Source organism: Leptonotus elevatus, chromosome 4, assembly GCF_054856555.1.
Source record: "Leptonotus elevatus isolate MCC_2025b chromosome 4, RoL_Lele_1.0, whole genome shotgun sequence".
In the NCBI taxonomy this organism is placed as follows: Eukaryota; Metazoa; Chordata; class Actinopteri; order Syngnathiformes; family Syngnathidae; genus Leptonotus; species Leptonotus elevatus.
The window spans coordinates 15,184,078-15,203,790 of NC_141242.1; the positions used below are offsets into that span (position 1 = coordinate 15,184,078).

The 19,713-nt window shown below is 41.6% G+C and overlaps 1 protein-coding gene across 3 annotated transcripts in view; it reads right to left on the reverse strand.

Annotated features, from left to right (window-relative positions):
- Positions 1 to 4,620: 4,620 nt before the first annotated feature.
- The window catches only part of peds1a (plasmanylethanolamine desaturase 1a), a 33,261-nt gene continuing 18,168 nt past the window's right edge, over positions 4,621 to 19,713 (reverse strand). The window contains exons 4-6 of one of the 3 annotated variants that reach the window (XM_086074434.1): positions 18,258 to 18,402; positions 10,722 to 10,934; positions 4,621 to 6,723 (exon numbers count right to left, since the gene is read on the reverse strand). In XM_086074434.1, the coding sequence (XP_085930560.1) occupies positions 6,602 to 6,723; positions 10,722 to 10,934; positions 18,258 to 18,402 (480 nt within the window). In that variant the 3' untranslated portion in view covers positions 4,621 to 6,601. Of the gene's footprint in view, positions 7,128 to 7,606; positions 8,678 to 10,721; positions 10,935 to 18,257; positions 18,403 to 19,713 lie in introns of those variants that run through there. The other 2 variants (XM_086074435.1, XM_086074433.1) reach the window with 2 other exon arrangements.

The window sequence follows — 19,713 nt, forward strand, 5'->3', positions numbered from 1 at the left end:
AACAAGTAATGGACCCAGAATGCAATGCGCGAATCACAGATGTAAATATAATGACGTCACTCTATTCTTAACATAGAATATGGAAAATAGACAAATATAATAATGATGACTATTAATATTTGGAACCTTTCTAACAATATATATATATATATATATATATATATATATATATATATATATATATATATATATATATATTGTGTGTGTGTGTTTGAGAAATACAATTCATTCATTTAAAAATAGGAGGAAAATTCCTCAGAAAAACAGAAAAAAACAATATTCAGAATTAGAAAAACAGGGTGAAAGTTAACAAAAAATGTTTTTCCAAAAAACAGCACCAGCTTCTGTTTTTCAGAGTAATTGTTTGTTTATTATTATTTTTACCTCTGAACTCCAAGTGACTTGTTGCAGACTCGTTAATGGATGACACTTTCCCTCACGCAATATGCTTCCGTAGAAACATAACTGTTAGCTTACTAAAATCATGCCATCGTCGTATACGTACATGCTCCATAAAACGATACACAGTACCTAGCTTACATTAGAATGATAGTATACAGTAAAAAAGCATAAAACATTACCAATACTGTGTGCACACATTTTACCAATTATGGTACATGCTTTACCTGAATTGAGCTGGTAAGTCATATAGTTAAATGTACGTTGGAGGTATGCGGGAAAGTGTCCGCCATTAAGCGAGTCTGAAACAAGTCACTTGGAGTTCAGAGGTAAAAAAAAAAATAATAATAATGTTTTTGGGGAATCTCAGAATTCTGACTTTAAAGTCAAAAACAGGGGGGAAAATCAGAAAAACGGAGAATTAAAAAAAAAACAATACACACACAAAATCAAGTCCCTCAAAAAAATTGTCATTAAAAAACAGGAGTCCCCCCCCCACCTCCTCAAGTGAACGCAATACGCTTCCGTATGGTACGTATGAACACAACTTTATGAAGGAATGGGTTTGTTCAATAGAGGTAATCACAAAAAAGGACAATATTGACATACAAAGACGATGAAGGAATGACAAGTTTTTGTACATGTTGTCAATGGCAATAACACTGGTGAACTCTCTAACAATTATTCTATATTGTTATTATCCCCCAGGATTTTTGTCTCCATATTTGAAGATAGCACCAACCAAGCACGTCTCTCCTCACGTTGGTGTCCATTCTGCTGTTTGATGCTGCCATCTACTGCTCATTCAGTAAAACGCTTTCATTTGTTTATCTGAAACTACAGTACCGTAATGCCATTTTCATCGATTCTCTCAACTAAAGAATAAGAAAAAAAAATGTTGTATATCTGGTCTAGTCACATGCCCCATATCCGGGCAAAAATGGCCCCTGTTATGTTGTAATTACACCATGACAATCTGTCAATGGTGGCACCAGATGACAAAGTGTATTGGTAGACCACCCTGGATCCAATTCTGCCATGCTAAAATGAACAGACAATATTTATTCATCGGGCATTTCCCCATTGGCTTAACCTCTTTATACTTTTTACTGCTGATCAAAAATCAATGTAGGCACTATTCTTTTAAGGGGTCAAATACGCGCCATACACACGCACACACGTTTAATTAGCATTTACAGTGTGTGTAAGGCTGCTGTGACAGTTTGACAGTACTCTGGTCCGTTGTCCTGCGTCAATATAAAATAATATAAAATAATGCAATATCTCAACAGTTTTAAAAGTGACGATAATTGGAATTTTTTTGCATTTTTTGCAAGAAACATGAAATCAATGCTCATAATTTGCCTTGGCGGGCCACATATAATGATGCCGTGTGCCATATCTGCCCCCCCCCTAGCCTTGAGTTTGAGACTTGGGGCCGGTACAAAGGAAGGTTCCCAAGGTTATAAAAGATTTTTCATTAGTTGTAGTTTTTATTTGATTTTGACTTGTTGTTTTTCCAATCTAGTTAGCTTTGATTAGGTTTTACAGCGGGCTTGTTTTGTTTTGTTTTGAACTTTGGCAATTTGGTATTTGCCAGGCGTGAGATTGAAACAGGTCACAATACGTATCATATAAACAAACTCTCCCGAAAGATACTTTTTTTTTTAATCACTTGAGCCAGGGCAGATGAACAACAACAACAAAAGCGAATGTTTGACAAAGACTAAATAAAGGGCATTTTCATTATTGTTCATTTTAATTAGTTTTGTAAACTGATCAGAAAGTTTTTTTTATTTATTTGCATTTATTTTTGTGTCAGTTCATAAACATTTATTTCAATGCCGGCTTATATTATTTTGTTTATTTTCACTATATAATAAGTTTGATCATTTCCAATACCTTTTGACCTTTATAGAGTCGTGAGTGAGCCAATCGGGGTGTACTCTGGACTGGTAACTAGCCAAGCACGGGACATGAAGGAGGCAAAAAAAAACATGAAATAAAGACCAAAGTCAAAATGAGTCCAGGTAGGACACGCTAAGACAGCGGTGTGTCAAACATACGGCCCACAAGCCAGAACCGGCCCGGGTTCAATCCGGCCCGTGAGGACAGAACTCAGACTGCAGTTTTTCACAAAAAAAATAACTGTTATTGTTAATTTTCTCCACTGGAGGGCACACTGAAAACCACTTAAATGACGATCTGAAATTTGTCAGTTAACAATTTGATGCAATCATTTTGCAATTACTCTTACTGTATTAAAGAGTTTTGCATGAAAAAAGAAGAAGTTGTGTTCACGTGATGTGGTACAGAACTTAAACAAAGTGTCATTGCTCATAATTGCATTTCTCACTTCCACTTGGAGGTGAATCTCTTTTTCTCAGTCTCACATGCACACGCACACATCTCAATAATACATCACAGAAGAAACTCTGTGAAAGCATTTAAACATTGGAACATACACGAACACTGAGGCACACAAGAGTGTAAGCACCCCCTTGATCCCTAAGCATCGCTGTAGGAATCGCACACTCTTCATAAAGTGACACGTTCATTATAAAGTTAATCATTTCATTTGTAATTACTATTATTATTTATTTATTTATTTATTTATTTATTTATTTAATAAACTGCCCAGAATAAGAGGTGTGCCTGACAGTAGCCAATTTGAACTGAGCCTGATATTATGGCTTTGCACAAAGCGGAGCAGAGATTAGCATTGGCTTCTGCAGGCGGCACTCACTTGATTGCTCGGCCAAGTTGTAGACATAGTAGCGATGCAAGGGGATACTTGTATAAGTAAACAACCCACCAAAAAAAACCAAGCTATATGGTCACTAATCAGTTAGGCATCTCATAATTGGCAACATTGAGGTAAAAGCTATGAGCATGCAATTAACAAAAAGACACTTACTGCAGACAGTTATTCACATCTAGGAAGACGTCCTTATTATGATACGCTAAGGTAATGCAATTATTTTTGCTCAGGTATTGCTTCTCAGTACATCTAACAGAAACTTTAATAGCTAGCAGCATGATGATCACTGGGGCGCACACGCATCTATAATGAGAGCCAACACGTTGAATCCATGCAGAGTGTGTGCGTGTGCGCGTGTGTTTCATTAACTCTGGATGTGAATGTGCAAACATCAGAATCCATGTGGGAATGACAACTCAATGTGATCTATATGAAGACGTGTGACAATGTCGCCGTTTTTGTGGCGGTGACAAAAGAACCCTTTATAAGCTGATTAATTAACAGTCACACAGAGCTGTCAGAATTGCGGTCAGACCACATGTAGCTTTTGCACAGAAATACACTGTAACAAAAAGAAGTATCATTACCACTCAATAAAAAGAAAGTATCTTCAGAGAGAGAGAGAGAGAGAGAGAGAGAGAGAGAGAGAGAGAGAGAGAGAGATACTATAGGAGTAAAAGTAGGGTAATACTCAAGTAAAAGTAAAATGTCGGTTGCAATAAAAGTAAAAACAAAAAAATACTTGAGTAAAATGCATGTTACTTCTTATCTCTAATTAAGATTACACGTCAGGCAGGTGTTAAGGTGTCTTAATTAGTTTAAGAGGTTAGGTCAGAAATGTTCGTCCAACACTGGACACTCAAAGTGAATTTGACAGAGGTTCAATACATAACTTAATTCACCTTCATCTCGTCAAAGTGTCTATTTGTCCTTTTCGCGTATTACAGTATTTCATGCTTCCTCCACCGACAGCACAATCCAGGGGAAGCTGCATCAGCTGTACCCAGACAGGGGCTCCGTTTTCTGGGGAGGACACTTAAAGATGCAGCCCCAACAGATTCCGTGATCCACAAACGCAGCGCAAAAAGGCGGCGACCTTGTGATTCTCTTGTATAACGTAAAGCACTGACGATAGAAGAATGTGATAACGTTCATCATGGAGCAGGACACCACGGCTTTGAATCCTTTCGGAAGCTTGTTGTTGTCAATCTGACACTAGAGGGCGTAAGAGACATACAACTGTAGCTTGTGAAGAAACATTCCAATGATAAACTCTGAAAAGTAATGAAATCGAAAATGAATGCATTTTTCCGAAAAGAGCCTTCACTCCTATGTTCTATATATCTAAAGTCTAAGATGCTTTATTTAACTACAGAAATCAACATTTTCCTGCCCACAAACACATTATAATAATACAGTTCCCAAAGTAAGATTCCCAAAGAACACAGAGCGCTTGAAAATCTGGAATACTTTTGTTCTTTATTCAAACGAAAGAGCAGATTAAAACCATTAAGGCAGACAAGTAGCGAGCGTTAAACTGCAAAATGTAAAGTCAAGAGTTTAACTGTACATGGCTTGATTCGTTAATAAGAAAATACAAAAATTATAAAGCCGGCGAATACAACCAAACATCATATGAGAATCAGCATGTGTATCCTGAAATTCCGTGTATGAGTGTGTGTGACGCGAGTAGAAGTGCTCATTGAGGAAGAATAAAGTGCTGTTATCGTTGACCCTTTGAATGCGGAGCAAGTTGCTGCAGTCCAATTTGTAGCAGCTAATTCAGGAGCATGTGTATGGAATTGAATCAGAAAAAGATACACTTTATGTCAAGCAACAGCATCAGATATTAAAAGTTGCTCTGCCATGCAACCAAAATAACATGTGCTCCATTAAAAGGTTTAATGCTGATGTCACGGGTGTATTTTCAATTTTAACCAAATGTGGAAGAGGATATCGTGGAACAGTGAATGCGGGACAAACACATTGTTTACAAAAATGATTTAGGAGCGTTTGGGATCATACAAGTGACAGGACATATCTCAACACATTTAAATATTGTGGAAAAGTTATTTTAAAAGTTCAACTGAAATAAGTGAAACTAATAGATGAAATGGATTTATTTCATGACGTGATAATTACTAGTTTAGGGCTAACCCCGCCTCCCTTAAGTTAAAAAAAAAAAAAAATAGAATCTGAATTTGCTACATTTCCTTGTGCAATTATCTTCCAACGTTTGAAATGAATCCTGTTTGGGTTTTTGAATTGAACTACTGACATAAAATAACTTGATATATACATATAAAAAAACAATACTGTTTTTATTTTTTATAGATGCACCAGTATGTTTTTTCCCCCTAAAAAAATAATGCAACAATTTACAGGGGGAATTTGTATCTCTTATTAAAGCCAATGAAAGCAGTACTTGCTTAAGAGGTAAGGATTCCATTAGTACGTAAAAATGCTAAATAAATACATGACAAAATAACTGTATGGTTGGGGGGATGTGGGGGGTCAGCACATGTATGGCAAACTACGTCTTCCAAAAATATACAGCATATACAGTATGCACACCTTTTGATTTATGGTTCAATATAAAAGGCAATATGATGCAAATGAAATGCACGTAGATTCTATTACAGTTTTGAAAATGACATATATTAGAAATTTTGCCCTTATTTATTCATGGTGAATATACTTTTTGTGATTTCATCTTAAAACTGTATTTCCTGACCTTCGCAATTTCTAATTGCTGAGTGTGAAACAAATAAGAGCTCCTCACTCCCCCATTTCCCAACAACCAGAAATTACCTAATAAAATGTCAACCTACTCTAAAATAAACACCTTATTCATAATGGATGTCTTTCCTCTCTGTGTGTAACACATTATGAACCAATGCAGCAACGACTATTAATAATGCCGGTTATTTATTAATTTCCATTCAGGACGTCTGATGACCGTATTCCTATTCTAACTAAGACGGGACGGCTGGTATTAAGATAAATACTGTTTCGTTTTACATTAACAGGGTAACAATTTGTATTATCTTGTGCGTAAATACAGTAAGAGGCATTATTCATTATTGGATTCAATAATACATGTGTGTGTGTTAGGCAGCATGGTATCACCCCTGGAGAGCCCAACCTCCACATACCACCGACACCAGCACACCTGATTGGTTATTAACACTTTATAATGTTGGTGTTTGAACACTTTTATTTTTTATTTTTTTTTTGCACAAAGCTTAGTAGATTTTGCACATACAGGAATTACAGAAAGATTTTTTGCAAACACATTCTAGCAAACACAAGAGAAGCACTGAAACATCAGTAGAATGTACAGCGTGTGTGTGTGTGTGTGTGTGTGTGTGTGTGCTTTCCTTTTAAAATGTCATCTCTTTGTCTACGTCGTTGACATCCTGCTTTCCACGCTTGCATGCCTCAGTCAGTCTTCTTGGCCCAGGCCAGGTCATCAGATCGGGGCTTCTGACCCGTCAGTCGCTCGATCAGATGCTCCATGTGCCTCCAGAAGCCCAGCTGGTCCAGTGGATAGTTACACCAGCCTGGGTCAACACAACATCACACCGACGGAATGTGAGCAGAAAAGAAGAAATATTTTCAATACACAAAAAAACATTTTTGACAGATCCTCATTAGGATCAGGGGTGAACCAAAGGCAGGCAACAAAATAGTAGGTATTCAGTAAGCGACATCTTGCACGCAAAGGGCAAGCGCTCCCTCGCAACGGCTCGTCTCGAACCATCCATTTCCCAACTGAAGCCCCGCCTCTCTTACCCGCCAGACAAGCTGAGATCATCTTTCATTTCACATTGCTTCACCTCTCATCAGTGACCTTAATGTCCATCGAGTGTTGTGTCCTCATCAGTCCTCACCCGCACCGCAACCTCAGTTTCTCACTCCTGGCTCACACGCACACAAACACACACACTTCCACCTTGCTGGGTGTCTACATTGAGGAAGCAGAGACAGGTGCTCATCTCAGTAAATTACAATATCAGAGAAAAGTTCATTTATTTCCGTAGATCAATTCCAAAAAAGTAAAAAATTCTTTGTCTCCCAAGGCTCAAATTATTATTATTCGTTCTCATTGCTGCAAAGTTCTGCAAATCAATGATGACATTTGAGGCACAACTTTCCAACTTTATGGAACAATTATTGTTTTGCAGGTTAGTACGAAACCGCTTTTTTTGAGCCTGCATATATACCAGTGGTCCTCAACCCTGGTCCTCGGGGACTGGTATCCAGCCTGTTTTCCATGTCTCCTACAGCCAACACAGGTGGGAATCGTTATCAGGCTTCTCCAGAGCTTGCTAATTAGCTGATGATATGAATCACCTGTGTTGGCTGAGGGAGACATGGAAAACAGGTTGGATACCGGTCCCCGAGGACCAGGGTTGAGGACCACTGATATATACCACCACCAGTGATGGGAAAATGTAGCTTCATGAAGCACTTGCAATATTTTCTTCCTCCTCTAGATGGTGGTCGACTGCAATGCAAATTGATTACATTTCCACTGCATCTTTAAAGCAAGAGTGCCATCTAGAGGATTAAAAACATGTCATGTGCTTCATGAAGCTTCATTTGTCCAGCACTAATAGATCCATATACAGTATCACACAAAAGTGAGCACACACTCACATTTCTGCAGATACATGTTTTCATGGGACAACACTGAATAAAGGACATTTTGACACAATAAAGATGAGTCATTGTACAGTATAGATAAGAGTGTAAATGTACTGTTCCCTCAAAATAATAAGTCATTAATAGCTAAACGGCTGGCAAGAACAATAAGGCTTTGCTTGCCAATCTATAGAAAAATTCACTGAATCCAAACTATGATCCTTTTAATGTATTAGCACCCTCTGCTGTCGGAAAGATGATACTGCAGTCAAGCCCCCATACCAACACGTCAGTTGGGATAGGCTCAAGCACACCCATGACCTTAGTGGGGATAAGCGAGCGGGATGGATGGATGGCCAAAGCAATGATGTGTACTCATTTTACCTGAGTTTTGAGACCAGTAGTGACTGGGAATCAGCACAAATCTAAATCAGACAAACCGAATGTCCGATTTGGTTTTGGAGAAGAAAAAACAAATCTATATTGTACTGTTCATAGTGACATGAAAAAAAATCTGATACATGTCCCAAATGGGCCCAAAAAAAAATCTGAATTGACCTACAACTATGAACACTGGCTAATAAGAGCTATGTGGACTCTAGCAACCCTCGCCCGCACATCTTCACCACCTGTGATGTGATGATATAGGGTGCGGGAATGTGTGCGCATCATGTCCCTTCAGTGACCCGCCCTCTGCTAGGAAGACCACAAAGCAGCTAGAAGTTGTGTTTGATTTCACTCCACTTCCCTCAATCTTTCCTTCCACGGCCGTCTCCGCTTTCCACCAACACTCTCCTCCTTTTCTCCCGCCGAATCCCTGCTTCCTAGCCTTCCTCATCCTCTGCTCTTCCTCACTCTGCCTGTGAAGTCCTATTTGTTAGAACAGACAGCAGGTTAGCATTAAATATACATGGGGATTGTCAGCCAGTGGCAAACACAAAGGCAGCTTGGCGAACCCCAGTGGAATCTGAGCCCGGCACAGGCTGCTATGTTGAGGGAGACTGTGGTGGGGGAAGTGTATGGGGGGGGGGGGGGGGGGGGCTGTCCCCTGTGGGTGCTGGACTGCCACCAACTCACACAGGTTAGAAAGCGTGAAGAGGTCACGAAAACTAGCTTGCGCGCAGATGCTCAAGTATGCAGATGCAGGCCAGTGCGCGCATCTACAAACACACACTTTTCCCCGCGACGCCCACCTCGGCTTGCTCACGCACATCTGGCGTCCGCTGGGGCGCCAGTGTGACGTACAAGCTCAACCCCCCTCGCGTATTTTGCCGCTCTGCTTCTCCCTCTCACCCACATGCTCGGTGAATAGCGATAATACAGGCCCGCCATCTCTTAAGACACACACGCACACAAACAACTATTTCTTGGAGTTATATAAAAGGCATTTTGTCAGACCTTTTTTAAGTTAAGTCAATCTAGGTTGCGCTCAACAACAAAAAAACAGTCCGTCTCCTTTTTTTCTTGAAATTGCCTATTGTAGATGCCAACCTTTCTCTTGAAAAAGACATGACTGGGACTGGGTGACATGATATTTTTCCTTCCACTTGAATTCCGTTTTGTCTAAAGCTGTTATTAGACTGAGATATGGTATCCCACAAGTGACAAAACCGCCCAGAGCTATGACATGGCAAAAAATGCTCGGGGGCGCAAAATATCATCCTGCCCACGGGCCACGAGTTTGAGATCCCAGCTATAGACAATCACAATATAACTTACCAGACAGACAATCTTTTATCAAGCGTAACAGTACAAATAGAAGGGAAAAAACTGAGTGTGATTGCTAGACCTTGTCAAAGATAACATTTTTAGTAAATCTTGAATACATCAACACAACAATAAATACATAATTTGAACTCCTGCAGGTTTAGATGCAATTTCTGGCCCATGTTATGACATGGAAGACATTAACATTATTGGAATTCTGATAACAGGTATCCTGCTGATTGGAGTTGGCAGTTTCCTGTTTGCATATTGTCTTGAAAATGTGATTGCCAATTCGGCTAATAATTGCCCTTTGAGAGGCACCAGCAAGGCTGAAGGTCAACTGAGAATATTGTTGGCCTGTTCCCTAAAAAACTGTTATCTGGACGCTTATACGTCACCTCTCTGAAGGCTGTCTCCATGACAACGAGACGTTATGCTTATCAGCTGGGACAATAACACATGCGTGCACAACCCTACTTGCCCTAAGTGTTTTTCATAGTGACTTTACTACTGCGCTAAGTGATACTCTATGGCGCTCCAATTTATGTACAAATTCAGATTAACTAATTTACTCCAGCCATTTTCACAGAAGCAATCTCTTTCACTCCCGGCGGTTTTACTGGATTTTGACTGCTTTTGCAAGGCCCACAGAATATTGTGTTCTATAGCTATAAAACCATGGAACCTACCAAAAGAAAGATTAGAGTCTCTTCTTTCATCGGGGAAAAAAGTATATTTCTATTATTAGCCATTAGCATTAGAATATAGCTAAGTTTCATCGTTATTCAAAAATCTATTTAGGAATGTGAGTAAAATAGCTTTTTTTGCTCTGCTGCCACCTGCTGTGTAATAATTGCCATTTTTTTCAACCGTCCTTTGCAGGTGAGAGGCTGCATCAAAACCTTCTGTATGCTCTAGCATTAAAAAAACCCAACAGAAAACATAAATACGTCTTTGGGCCATTTGAAATAGAACGTATTTATATGTTTTTGGGAGCAAATGAGTTAAATAGGAAAATAAACGTTTCCTAGACAAAGGACATCCTGTTAAAAACATACAAATGGAGGTAAAGCAAGTATGACTTTGATTTGAATGCTAAATTGTTGTCATATTCCGTATGATTAAACGTGACTTCATCCTGACATATCTGTAATATGAATGTACTCTTCCTGCACATTGAAGGAAATGAAAACACCTGTCGTCTTACCTGTTGTGATACAGTAGTACGTCTCGTGTGGCGAGACATGGTGGATGCGGTGGTGTTTCCGAGGCAACACCACATGCCAGTCCTGCAGCAGCGTGACCCAGCGCGGGAGCCCGAAGTAAGAGTGACTCCACTTGTGTATCTGGTTGGTCAACGTGACGAAAACAGCCAGGGCGAAGACATAGCAGTCCCAAGGATAGGACGCCGCCAAAGCCTCTGAAAAGAGACATGAGAGCGATTGCACAAGGACGAAGAGATTAGAAGACAACCTTTTTCTTTTTTCTTTTTTTTAAGTGTTATGATGAGGGCCCATACAAAGGCGTAGCACTCCCACAGAGAGAACGCTGGTGGGAGCCTTGTCGAGATGAAGGGATCGAGGAATGCGAGAGACAAGAAGACGCGGCGGCAGGGGAGAGATGAGCAGAGGACAAGTGTACCACATGACACACTTGGTGCATTTGCACTGTTGACGACGACGTGCATTTAAACATTGACCACCAAAGATGACTGAATGAAGAACAAATGGGCCAGAATGGTGATATTGTATAGATCAAAACATTAATAACACTGATCTGCATCAAAAAATAAAGAATAATGACAAATATTTTATGTCAGATTTTCATACTGAAGACAGTGGTACAATTCATTTTGCCCCATATGATGCAGATTTTCTGTTACACGCTATGTACTTTTTTTTTTGCCCCTTTTTGGTAGGCTACTCTGTAGCGCACTTAAAGAGAACACTAACGACTTTCAAGCTAGGTTCCAAGAACAATACCTGAACTGCCAAGGGAGTCATAGAACATACTGAATTTAATTACAACACATTCCAGTGAGGGGCGAACGTTTGCCAATGTTGGCGAAGTTAGCAAATGCATGCTCCTGTCAGGGTTTGCAAACATTGGCTCAACGTCCGACTATAGTTTTAATTTTTTTCTTGTCGCAATGAAATTATGAACCATTAAAACTCTCGGTAAACGTCAAGGATATTTGCAGAGGTGGGCGGTTCGTCACCACTCACCAGTTCATCACGTATTCTGTCAAGTATTAACTATTCTTTAAATTCTTTCTTTTAGTTTTTTTTTATGCCAGCCAAGGCAGGAGCAACAGGCAACCCAGGTCCAGCTTGACATCGATATCCACCAAGACAAGGTTTTCAAGTAAGGATTCATGTTTATATCCAAACGTTAAAACTAGGGCTGTCTGTTGATTAAAAACATTTTTAAATCATTTTTATTCCCATGATTTCCATAGTTAACTCGTGATTAGTCACAAATTAATCACATATTTCACATTTGTTTTAAACTTTCAATATATTTTTTAAAAATCTTAATTAATATAAAAGTGAACAAATATCTTTGCGTAATACAATATGGTTGCATCTTTTACTCCATTGACACAGTTTTATAGTAAGTCATTAAGTTAGCTGGGGTTTTATACATATATGTATATATATCATTAGCATTCAAAATTAAGATTGATTTTGATACCTCACAATTAGTGTTTTTTTAAAAATCTATTCTATGCATTCCCTTTCATAAAAAAATTTAATAAAAAAAGAATGAACAGCGAATGCGAATTACAGGGAGATGTTTGGCGATGACAGCAAGGAAGTGGAGAGCCAGCATAGAGGTCTGGAAGCCCAAACGGGAATCTCTCTCTCGTGGGACCTCTTCCCAAAGGATCACAGAGAGGTGTGGGTCAACCTGGTCCTAAAATACAACACCCCGCTTCCTAGCTCTGTTGCCGTGGGGAGGATGTTCTCTACAGCCGGCGACAGCCTGGCCAGCGGCAACTTCGAGAAGTTGGTGTTCCTCAAGGGGAACATGGCCTTTTTGGGGTACCTGCAGCTGCAAAGGGCATCTTGAGGAGGAGAAGCAGGGGGAATATAAATAGGGTTAAAGGTTTAAAATTCCTGTGTGTGTGTGTGTGTGTGTGTGTGTGTGTGTGTGTGTGTGTGTGTGTGTGTGTGTGTGTGTGTGTATAAATCAAGATTTCCACAAGATTTCATATTTTCTTGTGTGTAAAGTGTTTCCCACAATATTTCATATATTTATTGCGTGTAAAGTGTTCAGTGCTGTACGTCTATATAATGTTAATCTGTGTGAAGTGAAGAGCAGCTAGCTAAGGGTAACAATCTGATTTGCTTAAATAATAGAACAAGAATGGCCTGACTGGTGGTCAAATGACCAAATATTGTCATTAATCCAAAATAAACATTGTACTCTTCCTTCTGTTGTCTGCGCATTTCAGGATCCACCCCTCCAGCTTACCTGGACAGAACAGAATTAACCGACCATGGATCCGCAGAGCAGAAGGAAATTAGACACGCCTTGGCCAGCCAGCGACACAGTGTGGGCCAGCAGAAGACATCGATCACAGAGCTCCGGGAGGCGGTCAACCTGCTGGATCACCAGTTCAAGGAACTAGGTACCCGGGTGGGACAACTGGGCAGAGGAGGTGTTTGTGGAATTTAAGGGATTGTTCACATGCCCGCCGGTGTTACGCCATCCTGATCCTCTTCTTCCATTTGTTGTTGAGGTTGACGCGTCCGATTCAGGAGTGGGGGCCATGCTGTCTCAACGCTCCCCAGTCGACCAGGTGCTCCACCCCTGCGCCTTCTACTCAAGACGTCTCAGCCCGGCGTAGGGAACAGGGAACTACTGGCCATCGTATCGGCGCTACAGGAATGGAGGCATTGGTTGGAGGGAGCAAGAGAACCATTCACGGTCTACACGGACCATCGTAATCTGGAATACCTCCGAGCGGCCAAGAGATTGAATCCTCGTCAGGCCAGATGGGCTTTGCTGTTCACCCGCTACGACTTTACCATTTCCTTTCGGCATGGTACAAAGAACAAGAAGCCGGTTGCCTTGTCCCGTATGTTTGACCTGGCCCGGAGGAGTCCGGACCCGAACCCATCCTGCCGGCACACCGTATTGTAGGCGCTCTCCAATGGGACATTGAACACAAGGTGACTGATGCATTGCGGGGCGTGCAAACTCCCACTGATTGCCCCGTTGGACAACTCTTTGTGCCTGTGGCTCTTCACCCTGAAGTCCTGAAGTGGGGGCAAGATTCCAAGGTGGCTTGCCACCCTGTGGTTTCTCGGACCCAGGACTCCATTGCTCAGTTTCTGATGGCCTGAATTGCGCAAGGACGTGGTGGGCTACGCTGGTGCATGTGCCGCCTGCGCCTGCGGGAAAGCGTCACACCAACCCCCAGCGGGGCTGCTTGACGCCTTACCTGTGCCGTCCAGGCCCTGGTCCCATATTGCGTTGGAAATCATTACAGGACTTCCCGTCTCACGTGGGTTCTCCATCATCCTGACTATCGTAGACAGATTCTCAAAGTCAGCACATTTCGACACCCTGACTAAGCTGCCCTTGGCACTGGCGACTGCTCAACTACTAATTAAGCACGTCTTCCGCATCCATGGCATCCCTCTGGACATCGTGTCTGATCGGGGTCCCCAGTTCGTGTCTCAGGTGTGGAGGAGGTTCTGCAAGGCCATGGGGTCAACTGACAGTCTTTCTTCCGGATACCACCCGCAGTCTAATAGACCGACTAGAAGAACTAACCAGGACCTTGAGGCGCCCCTAAGATGTGTGTGCCAACACCGACCCACGACATCGGCCCACCATTTGTCATGGTTTGAGTATGGTCATAATACATTGGTTTCGTCGGCCAACGGGTTGTGAGGACAACCCTTTCACGCCGCCTACGGGTACCAGCCCCCTCTATTCCGGTCCCAGGAGGGTCAGGTTGTCGTTTCTTCTGCTCGGCATCACTCGAGACGTGCGCATCGAGTCTGGCGAGAAGCTGGGGCAGCTCTCTCCTGCACTGCAGCACATAACCACCTGGTGGCCGACCGCCGCCATTGTCCTGCCCCTCCCGAGCGCGTCTGGTGCTCGGTTCCAAGAAACTGGGACCTCGGTTCATTGGACCTATCGAAGTGGAAGCGGTCGTTTCAGTTCTTGGTTGAGTGAGGGGGCGTTCCTTCCTGCGCCGCACCTGCGGCACATCAGCAATTAGGGCTATAAAGGGACCAGGACTTCAGCTTGTCTTTGTCAGTTAATTCACCTTGCTCACAGCAGTCGTCAAGTGTGGTTTTCTAGGCTTTGTTATAGCAATTGTCCCTACGTCATAGCAAAAGTTCACGTAAGTTGTGTTACGTCGCTTTATGTTTCGCAGCTTTATGCTGTTCCGTTTTATAGACATTGTTTGTTTAGTCGCATTAGAGCGGTTTGTAGCCTTCAAGTGTATTTTGGTTGTTTTATTTTTCCCTTGCCTCTTGCAAGCGCCTTTTGTTAACTGTTTTCTCCTGGTCTAGTCCAGTGCTTTTTGTTGTATTGTTACAACCTGACATAACAAATATGGTATTAAAAAAAACATTTTGTGCTATATATAATTTAAACCTAAATAAGGCTATTCTATATTATCCACCATCTAATTTACTTGGCAGCAGTTGAAGAAGGGGAGTATTAGTGCTTATTTTTGTCCACTTTAAGTGAATGATACAGTAATGACGTAATGCCCACCTTTGGAGGTCGTTCCTAAAATAGCTGTGACGATGAGAGGTAGGTAAAATAAAATGGCGGACCGACGATGACAGGTTAGTTCGGCTTGAATAAAATGGTGGACTGACGATGACGGAAGGGGGCGCTAGACGCTGGCGAATGACGAATCATTAAAAATATGTAAAATGCCCACCTCTGGATATTTGTTGCCTTTTCTCGCAGCCAGTGGCTTTGAAACGTGAACATTTAGCAGGAGCTTTCAAGGGCCAGCTAAAGGTAAACTGATCTTTTAATGGTTGTAGCCTCAACAAGGCTCACTGTACAATCTGATGCATCCTAGACTTTGTGAGGTTTAGTTAGCGCAAGGCATATTTTAGTGGGCAAGTATTCTTGGTTTGATTTGCGGCTACTGGCATATAAAAAAATTCAGTTTTGACAAATTAACAAACATTGACCACTGCAAGGTCCCTATTGTTTCTGTAGAAATTATTATTTTCCGCAAGCAATCACATTTTTCAGACCCTTAACATGAACAAAAATCCCTTTTTCTGCATTTATCTGATCGTCTTCAAACTTGCCGTGCTTTTGTTTAAGATAAAGCTTTTCATTTTGTTGCATGCAGACTAAAGGTGGACTACTCCAGTCCATGTTGACTGTGAATGGGGAATTAAGTGGATCCACCCATGCCATGAGAAGCACTACGGTACACAGCCAGTGACCTCTTTATGAATGTTAATAAAATGCCTTTTCTATACAAATGTTGTCTCTGAGGGTCTGTCTTGTCTTAGCCTATCTAACTCTTGTTGTCGGTTTGACTATTAGCAGTCTTTCTTTTTGTGGCAAATCTTCCACATTCACTTCTTGACCCCTAGCAGATATGTCAGCTGGACATGTAACCTCACCTTCTCACCTGTCCTCCGTCTCGGTCTGGTGACCGCTTGCCACCGTGATTAGTTTGACACGATACGTTCAGATGTCACCTTACCGCTACAGGACCGTTGTACCCTCCTACTCACCCATGTCTATTGCTGAACCCTCTGAACGGTGACCCCTTCAAGAGCAGACAGAACAGGCAGAGATGTCAACCTTTCTTCTTGACGCACTGTGTAGATGTGACCCGCAAGTGGGCCTCTGGTTTTCTACCTATAATCTTCTCTCCCCTACAACTCTCCATTGTTTGCTGTACACCCTTGAAGATGGCCGACCTTTGCAACTTTTAACTTTGGTCCTCTTAAAGCACAAGTTAGGAAGATGACTTAAATCACTGCTGATAAAAGAGGTTCCTCTCTTTCCCTTTCAATGTGTGGTCAAGCACATTCATGCATCTTGATGTCAATATGATATGTATATATTTGGCCCATCATTAAAACATTGGGACGACAGCTGTCTCTTGAAGTAAAAAAATGAATCCAGTCATGTATCCTTCAACCTCGCTAACTGATGTCATCTCCCCTCCTCCACCTCAGGGCCTATCAGTGACCTCTTAGCGGCACACGGCGGCCTGCTCAATAATAGGTTGCGCTCTTTCCACGGTTCATCTTCTTCCTCCAGACCCGCCCTTGCCGCCGTGCGCTCATGAGGTCAGTGCACATGATTACCAGTACAACTCCCCCATGTCTTCCCTCACTTCAGCCGCCCTCGCAAGCTGTGCTGCTTCTAGTACATAGCGACGCGTCAACATGCTCAAAGTCACTGTGACCAGTGACCCTGCTAAGGGAACTTTCAAAAGTTTTTATACTCATGTAATCCCAGAGTTGCAGTTTGTAGATAAAAATGTGTATTTTGTGCCTTATTAATACACATTGAATAGCAAAACTGAGAACCAAACGCCAAGACAACAGTTACAAGAAAGGAAAAAGAACCACCAAAACAGTTCCAAAAAGCTTCACTGGGCTCACATCATCTACTGCGGGTAGTTGGAGGTTAAGGGAAGCTCTGTGCTACTTACGCGGAAGCAACTACCGGTAGCAAGCAACAGCTTGGGCTGGCTGCTAGTATGCCTAAACACGATGTGGGGGTCACTCCCAAATCAGTAATCATTGTCTGCGTGGCGGCGAATAAGCTACTTTTCTGACAAGTGTCATACTCATGAAGAGATGGCGAGAAAAGATGGAGAAGCTATGCTAAGTGCTAAACTAACCTATGATTGACACAGCTAGCGTGTTTAATGAGGTGATAGATTAGTTTCACAGTTGTTTGTTTGGAACTGCGTTAAAGCGGAGAACATTCAAAGAAAATAGCAGGGGAATTAATAAGTGTCTAGATTCTGGAGATAAAAAATATACACGCTAAACTAAACTGGAACCCGAAATTAATTCACTTTTGTTACAGTGTACGTCAGACAGGAGGAGTGGCCTATAATGTTAAAAGTACATTAATATAGCATCAACTATTTATAATTTAGCAGTTATTTAATTGTTTTCACAAGAGAGTCCTGAGTTTTGACTTTGACTTTTGAGGTCTGCACAGTAGATTTTCTCAAAATTACATCACAGCAGAGCTTTTTATTTATGTTATAAAACAGTTGATTCTACAAGAAAAGAAAAACAATAGTTCATTCATTATATTGTCATATTTTTTTTATTGTTTAATCAAACCCTTGCGTCCTTTGTACTTGCACGCAGGGAGAAAAAAAAAGCTCTACAAAGTTAGAAAATTGCTCCTCAAATGAAGCCATTTGCAAAATTGGTCCGCAAAGAAAAATAATTATTTCAAGCCTTGTTAGGTATATCTCTTCAATCTAGACCCAATACAAGAGATGTATCAAAAAAACAAACTTTTTTTTAAATATAATAAATACTCAGTTTTAATGACCTTGCAGCGAGGCATTCACTTAATATTTATTAGGGTGATTGTTTGCAGTGGTAAGGATCACCATCCTGTTTCATTACGCCTCTTTCTCTCCGCGTTTCAATTCTTGATTGATGTTGCATGCGCTAACATGACAATTTCAGTCTCCATTTGGCTTTGTGTGGAGTTCTAACCATGTGAAGTCAGATTTTGCGTATGTGCGTGTTACCTGGTGTGTAAGTGAAGAACTTGTAGGCCATATGCGCCAGTGGTAAGATGGGGATCATACAGTTGTCTCCATTGGTTTCAATGAAGTCGTGGCGGGTGATGGCGGTCGGATCAATGTGGTGCTCCCTGAACGGCCGAATAAACGCCTATAGAGACAGAAAACATTATACTTCTATAAACATTGAAATAACTTGAAATTGTTTCCTTAAACATGGCAAGATATGAAGCAGTTTTTCAATATGTTTTCCCAAATTACAAGGGAATAATAACCTGTGTCCTAATGAGGATTTAGCAGCTGTGTGCACTGAAATCAATCGTACCCAAAAATAAAGCAATCACACTCAAGCTCTGTGAAGCATTTTTATTTTTTATATTTACTCCAATTAGGAGAACTGATGTCAATTTTAAACTTTAAACCCGAGCACACGTTGAGAAAAGGCAAGTGCAATTTGAACTCCAGCACAGCAGCGCACACAAATGCACACTAACACAAAAAGTCAGCGGCGCTCAGCAGCCGGTGCAACCCCAAAGCTCACATCCAGCATCTTAATAAACCACAGAACAGCAGTCAACTTGCACAAATGCACTCATACACATAAATGACCCTTGGACAAGCCACACACGTACAGTGTGCACGTGCTCACACACATACACACACACACACAGAGTGCAGAGGCATACACCTCTCTGTGAGTGCACGTGGGATGGCAAATAAAATAATCTGCATCTCAGGGGATAAAAAAAACAGCTCAAACACTCACACAGAGCGTAAAGATAATTTATTTACAAGTGTGAAGAAAGCCAAAAGGAAAGGTGTGTATCTTTATGATACACACAGCCATGGAGACGTCAGCGGGAAAACTCATTATTGTCGCATGCTCACACAATGGCGTCCGCCTATTTGCCAACTTTGCTGCACGTCACCACTGGCATCTTGACAATTAGAATCCGTCTCTCCTCTGGCTGCCTCTTTGCACCTCCGTCTCCTCTTCCTGCCTGCCGCACATCTCAGCCACATGAAAGCGGCGGAGGTCGTGCCGAGAGGGGCGGCATCCTCGCTCCCGGTTGACGGCGGGCCACCGGTCACTGCGTGTCCTCTAATCCCACACCGTTTAAAAGCCCGCCTCGCACGACATCCGCTAATCACCAGCTCACATCGCCTATCGCCCCGACAACCAGCGCCATCCCACTGGTTGCGCAGACACGCCCAACCGCCCCCTTGCACCCCCTTCCTTCTCTCTCGACCTTCCCACTGTAATTTCATCGCAGTTTTTGTCATTTGTTTTTCTTTGTCCAAATCGTTCCTTTTATTTTCTTTTTTGTTGCTCTCAGTTGATAGATTTATACTTATAGATAAATATATATTACTAACCCATAAGGTTCATGTTTTAAAGTGATAAGTTTCACATTTTAATTGGTTGGGGGAAAAAGTCGCATACGCATGTAGTACTTTTCCA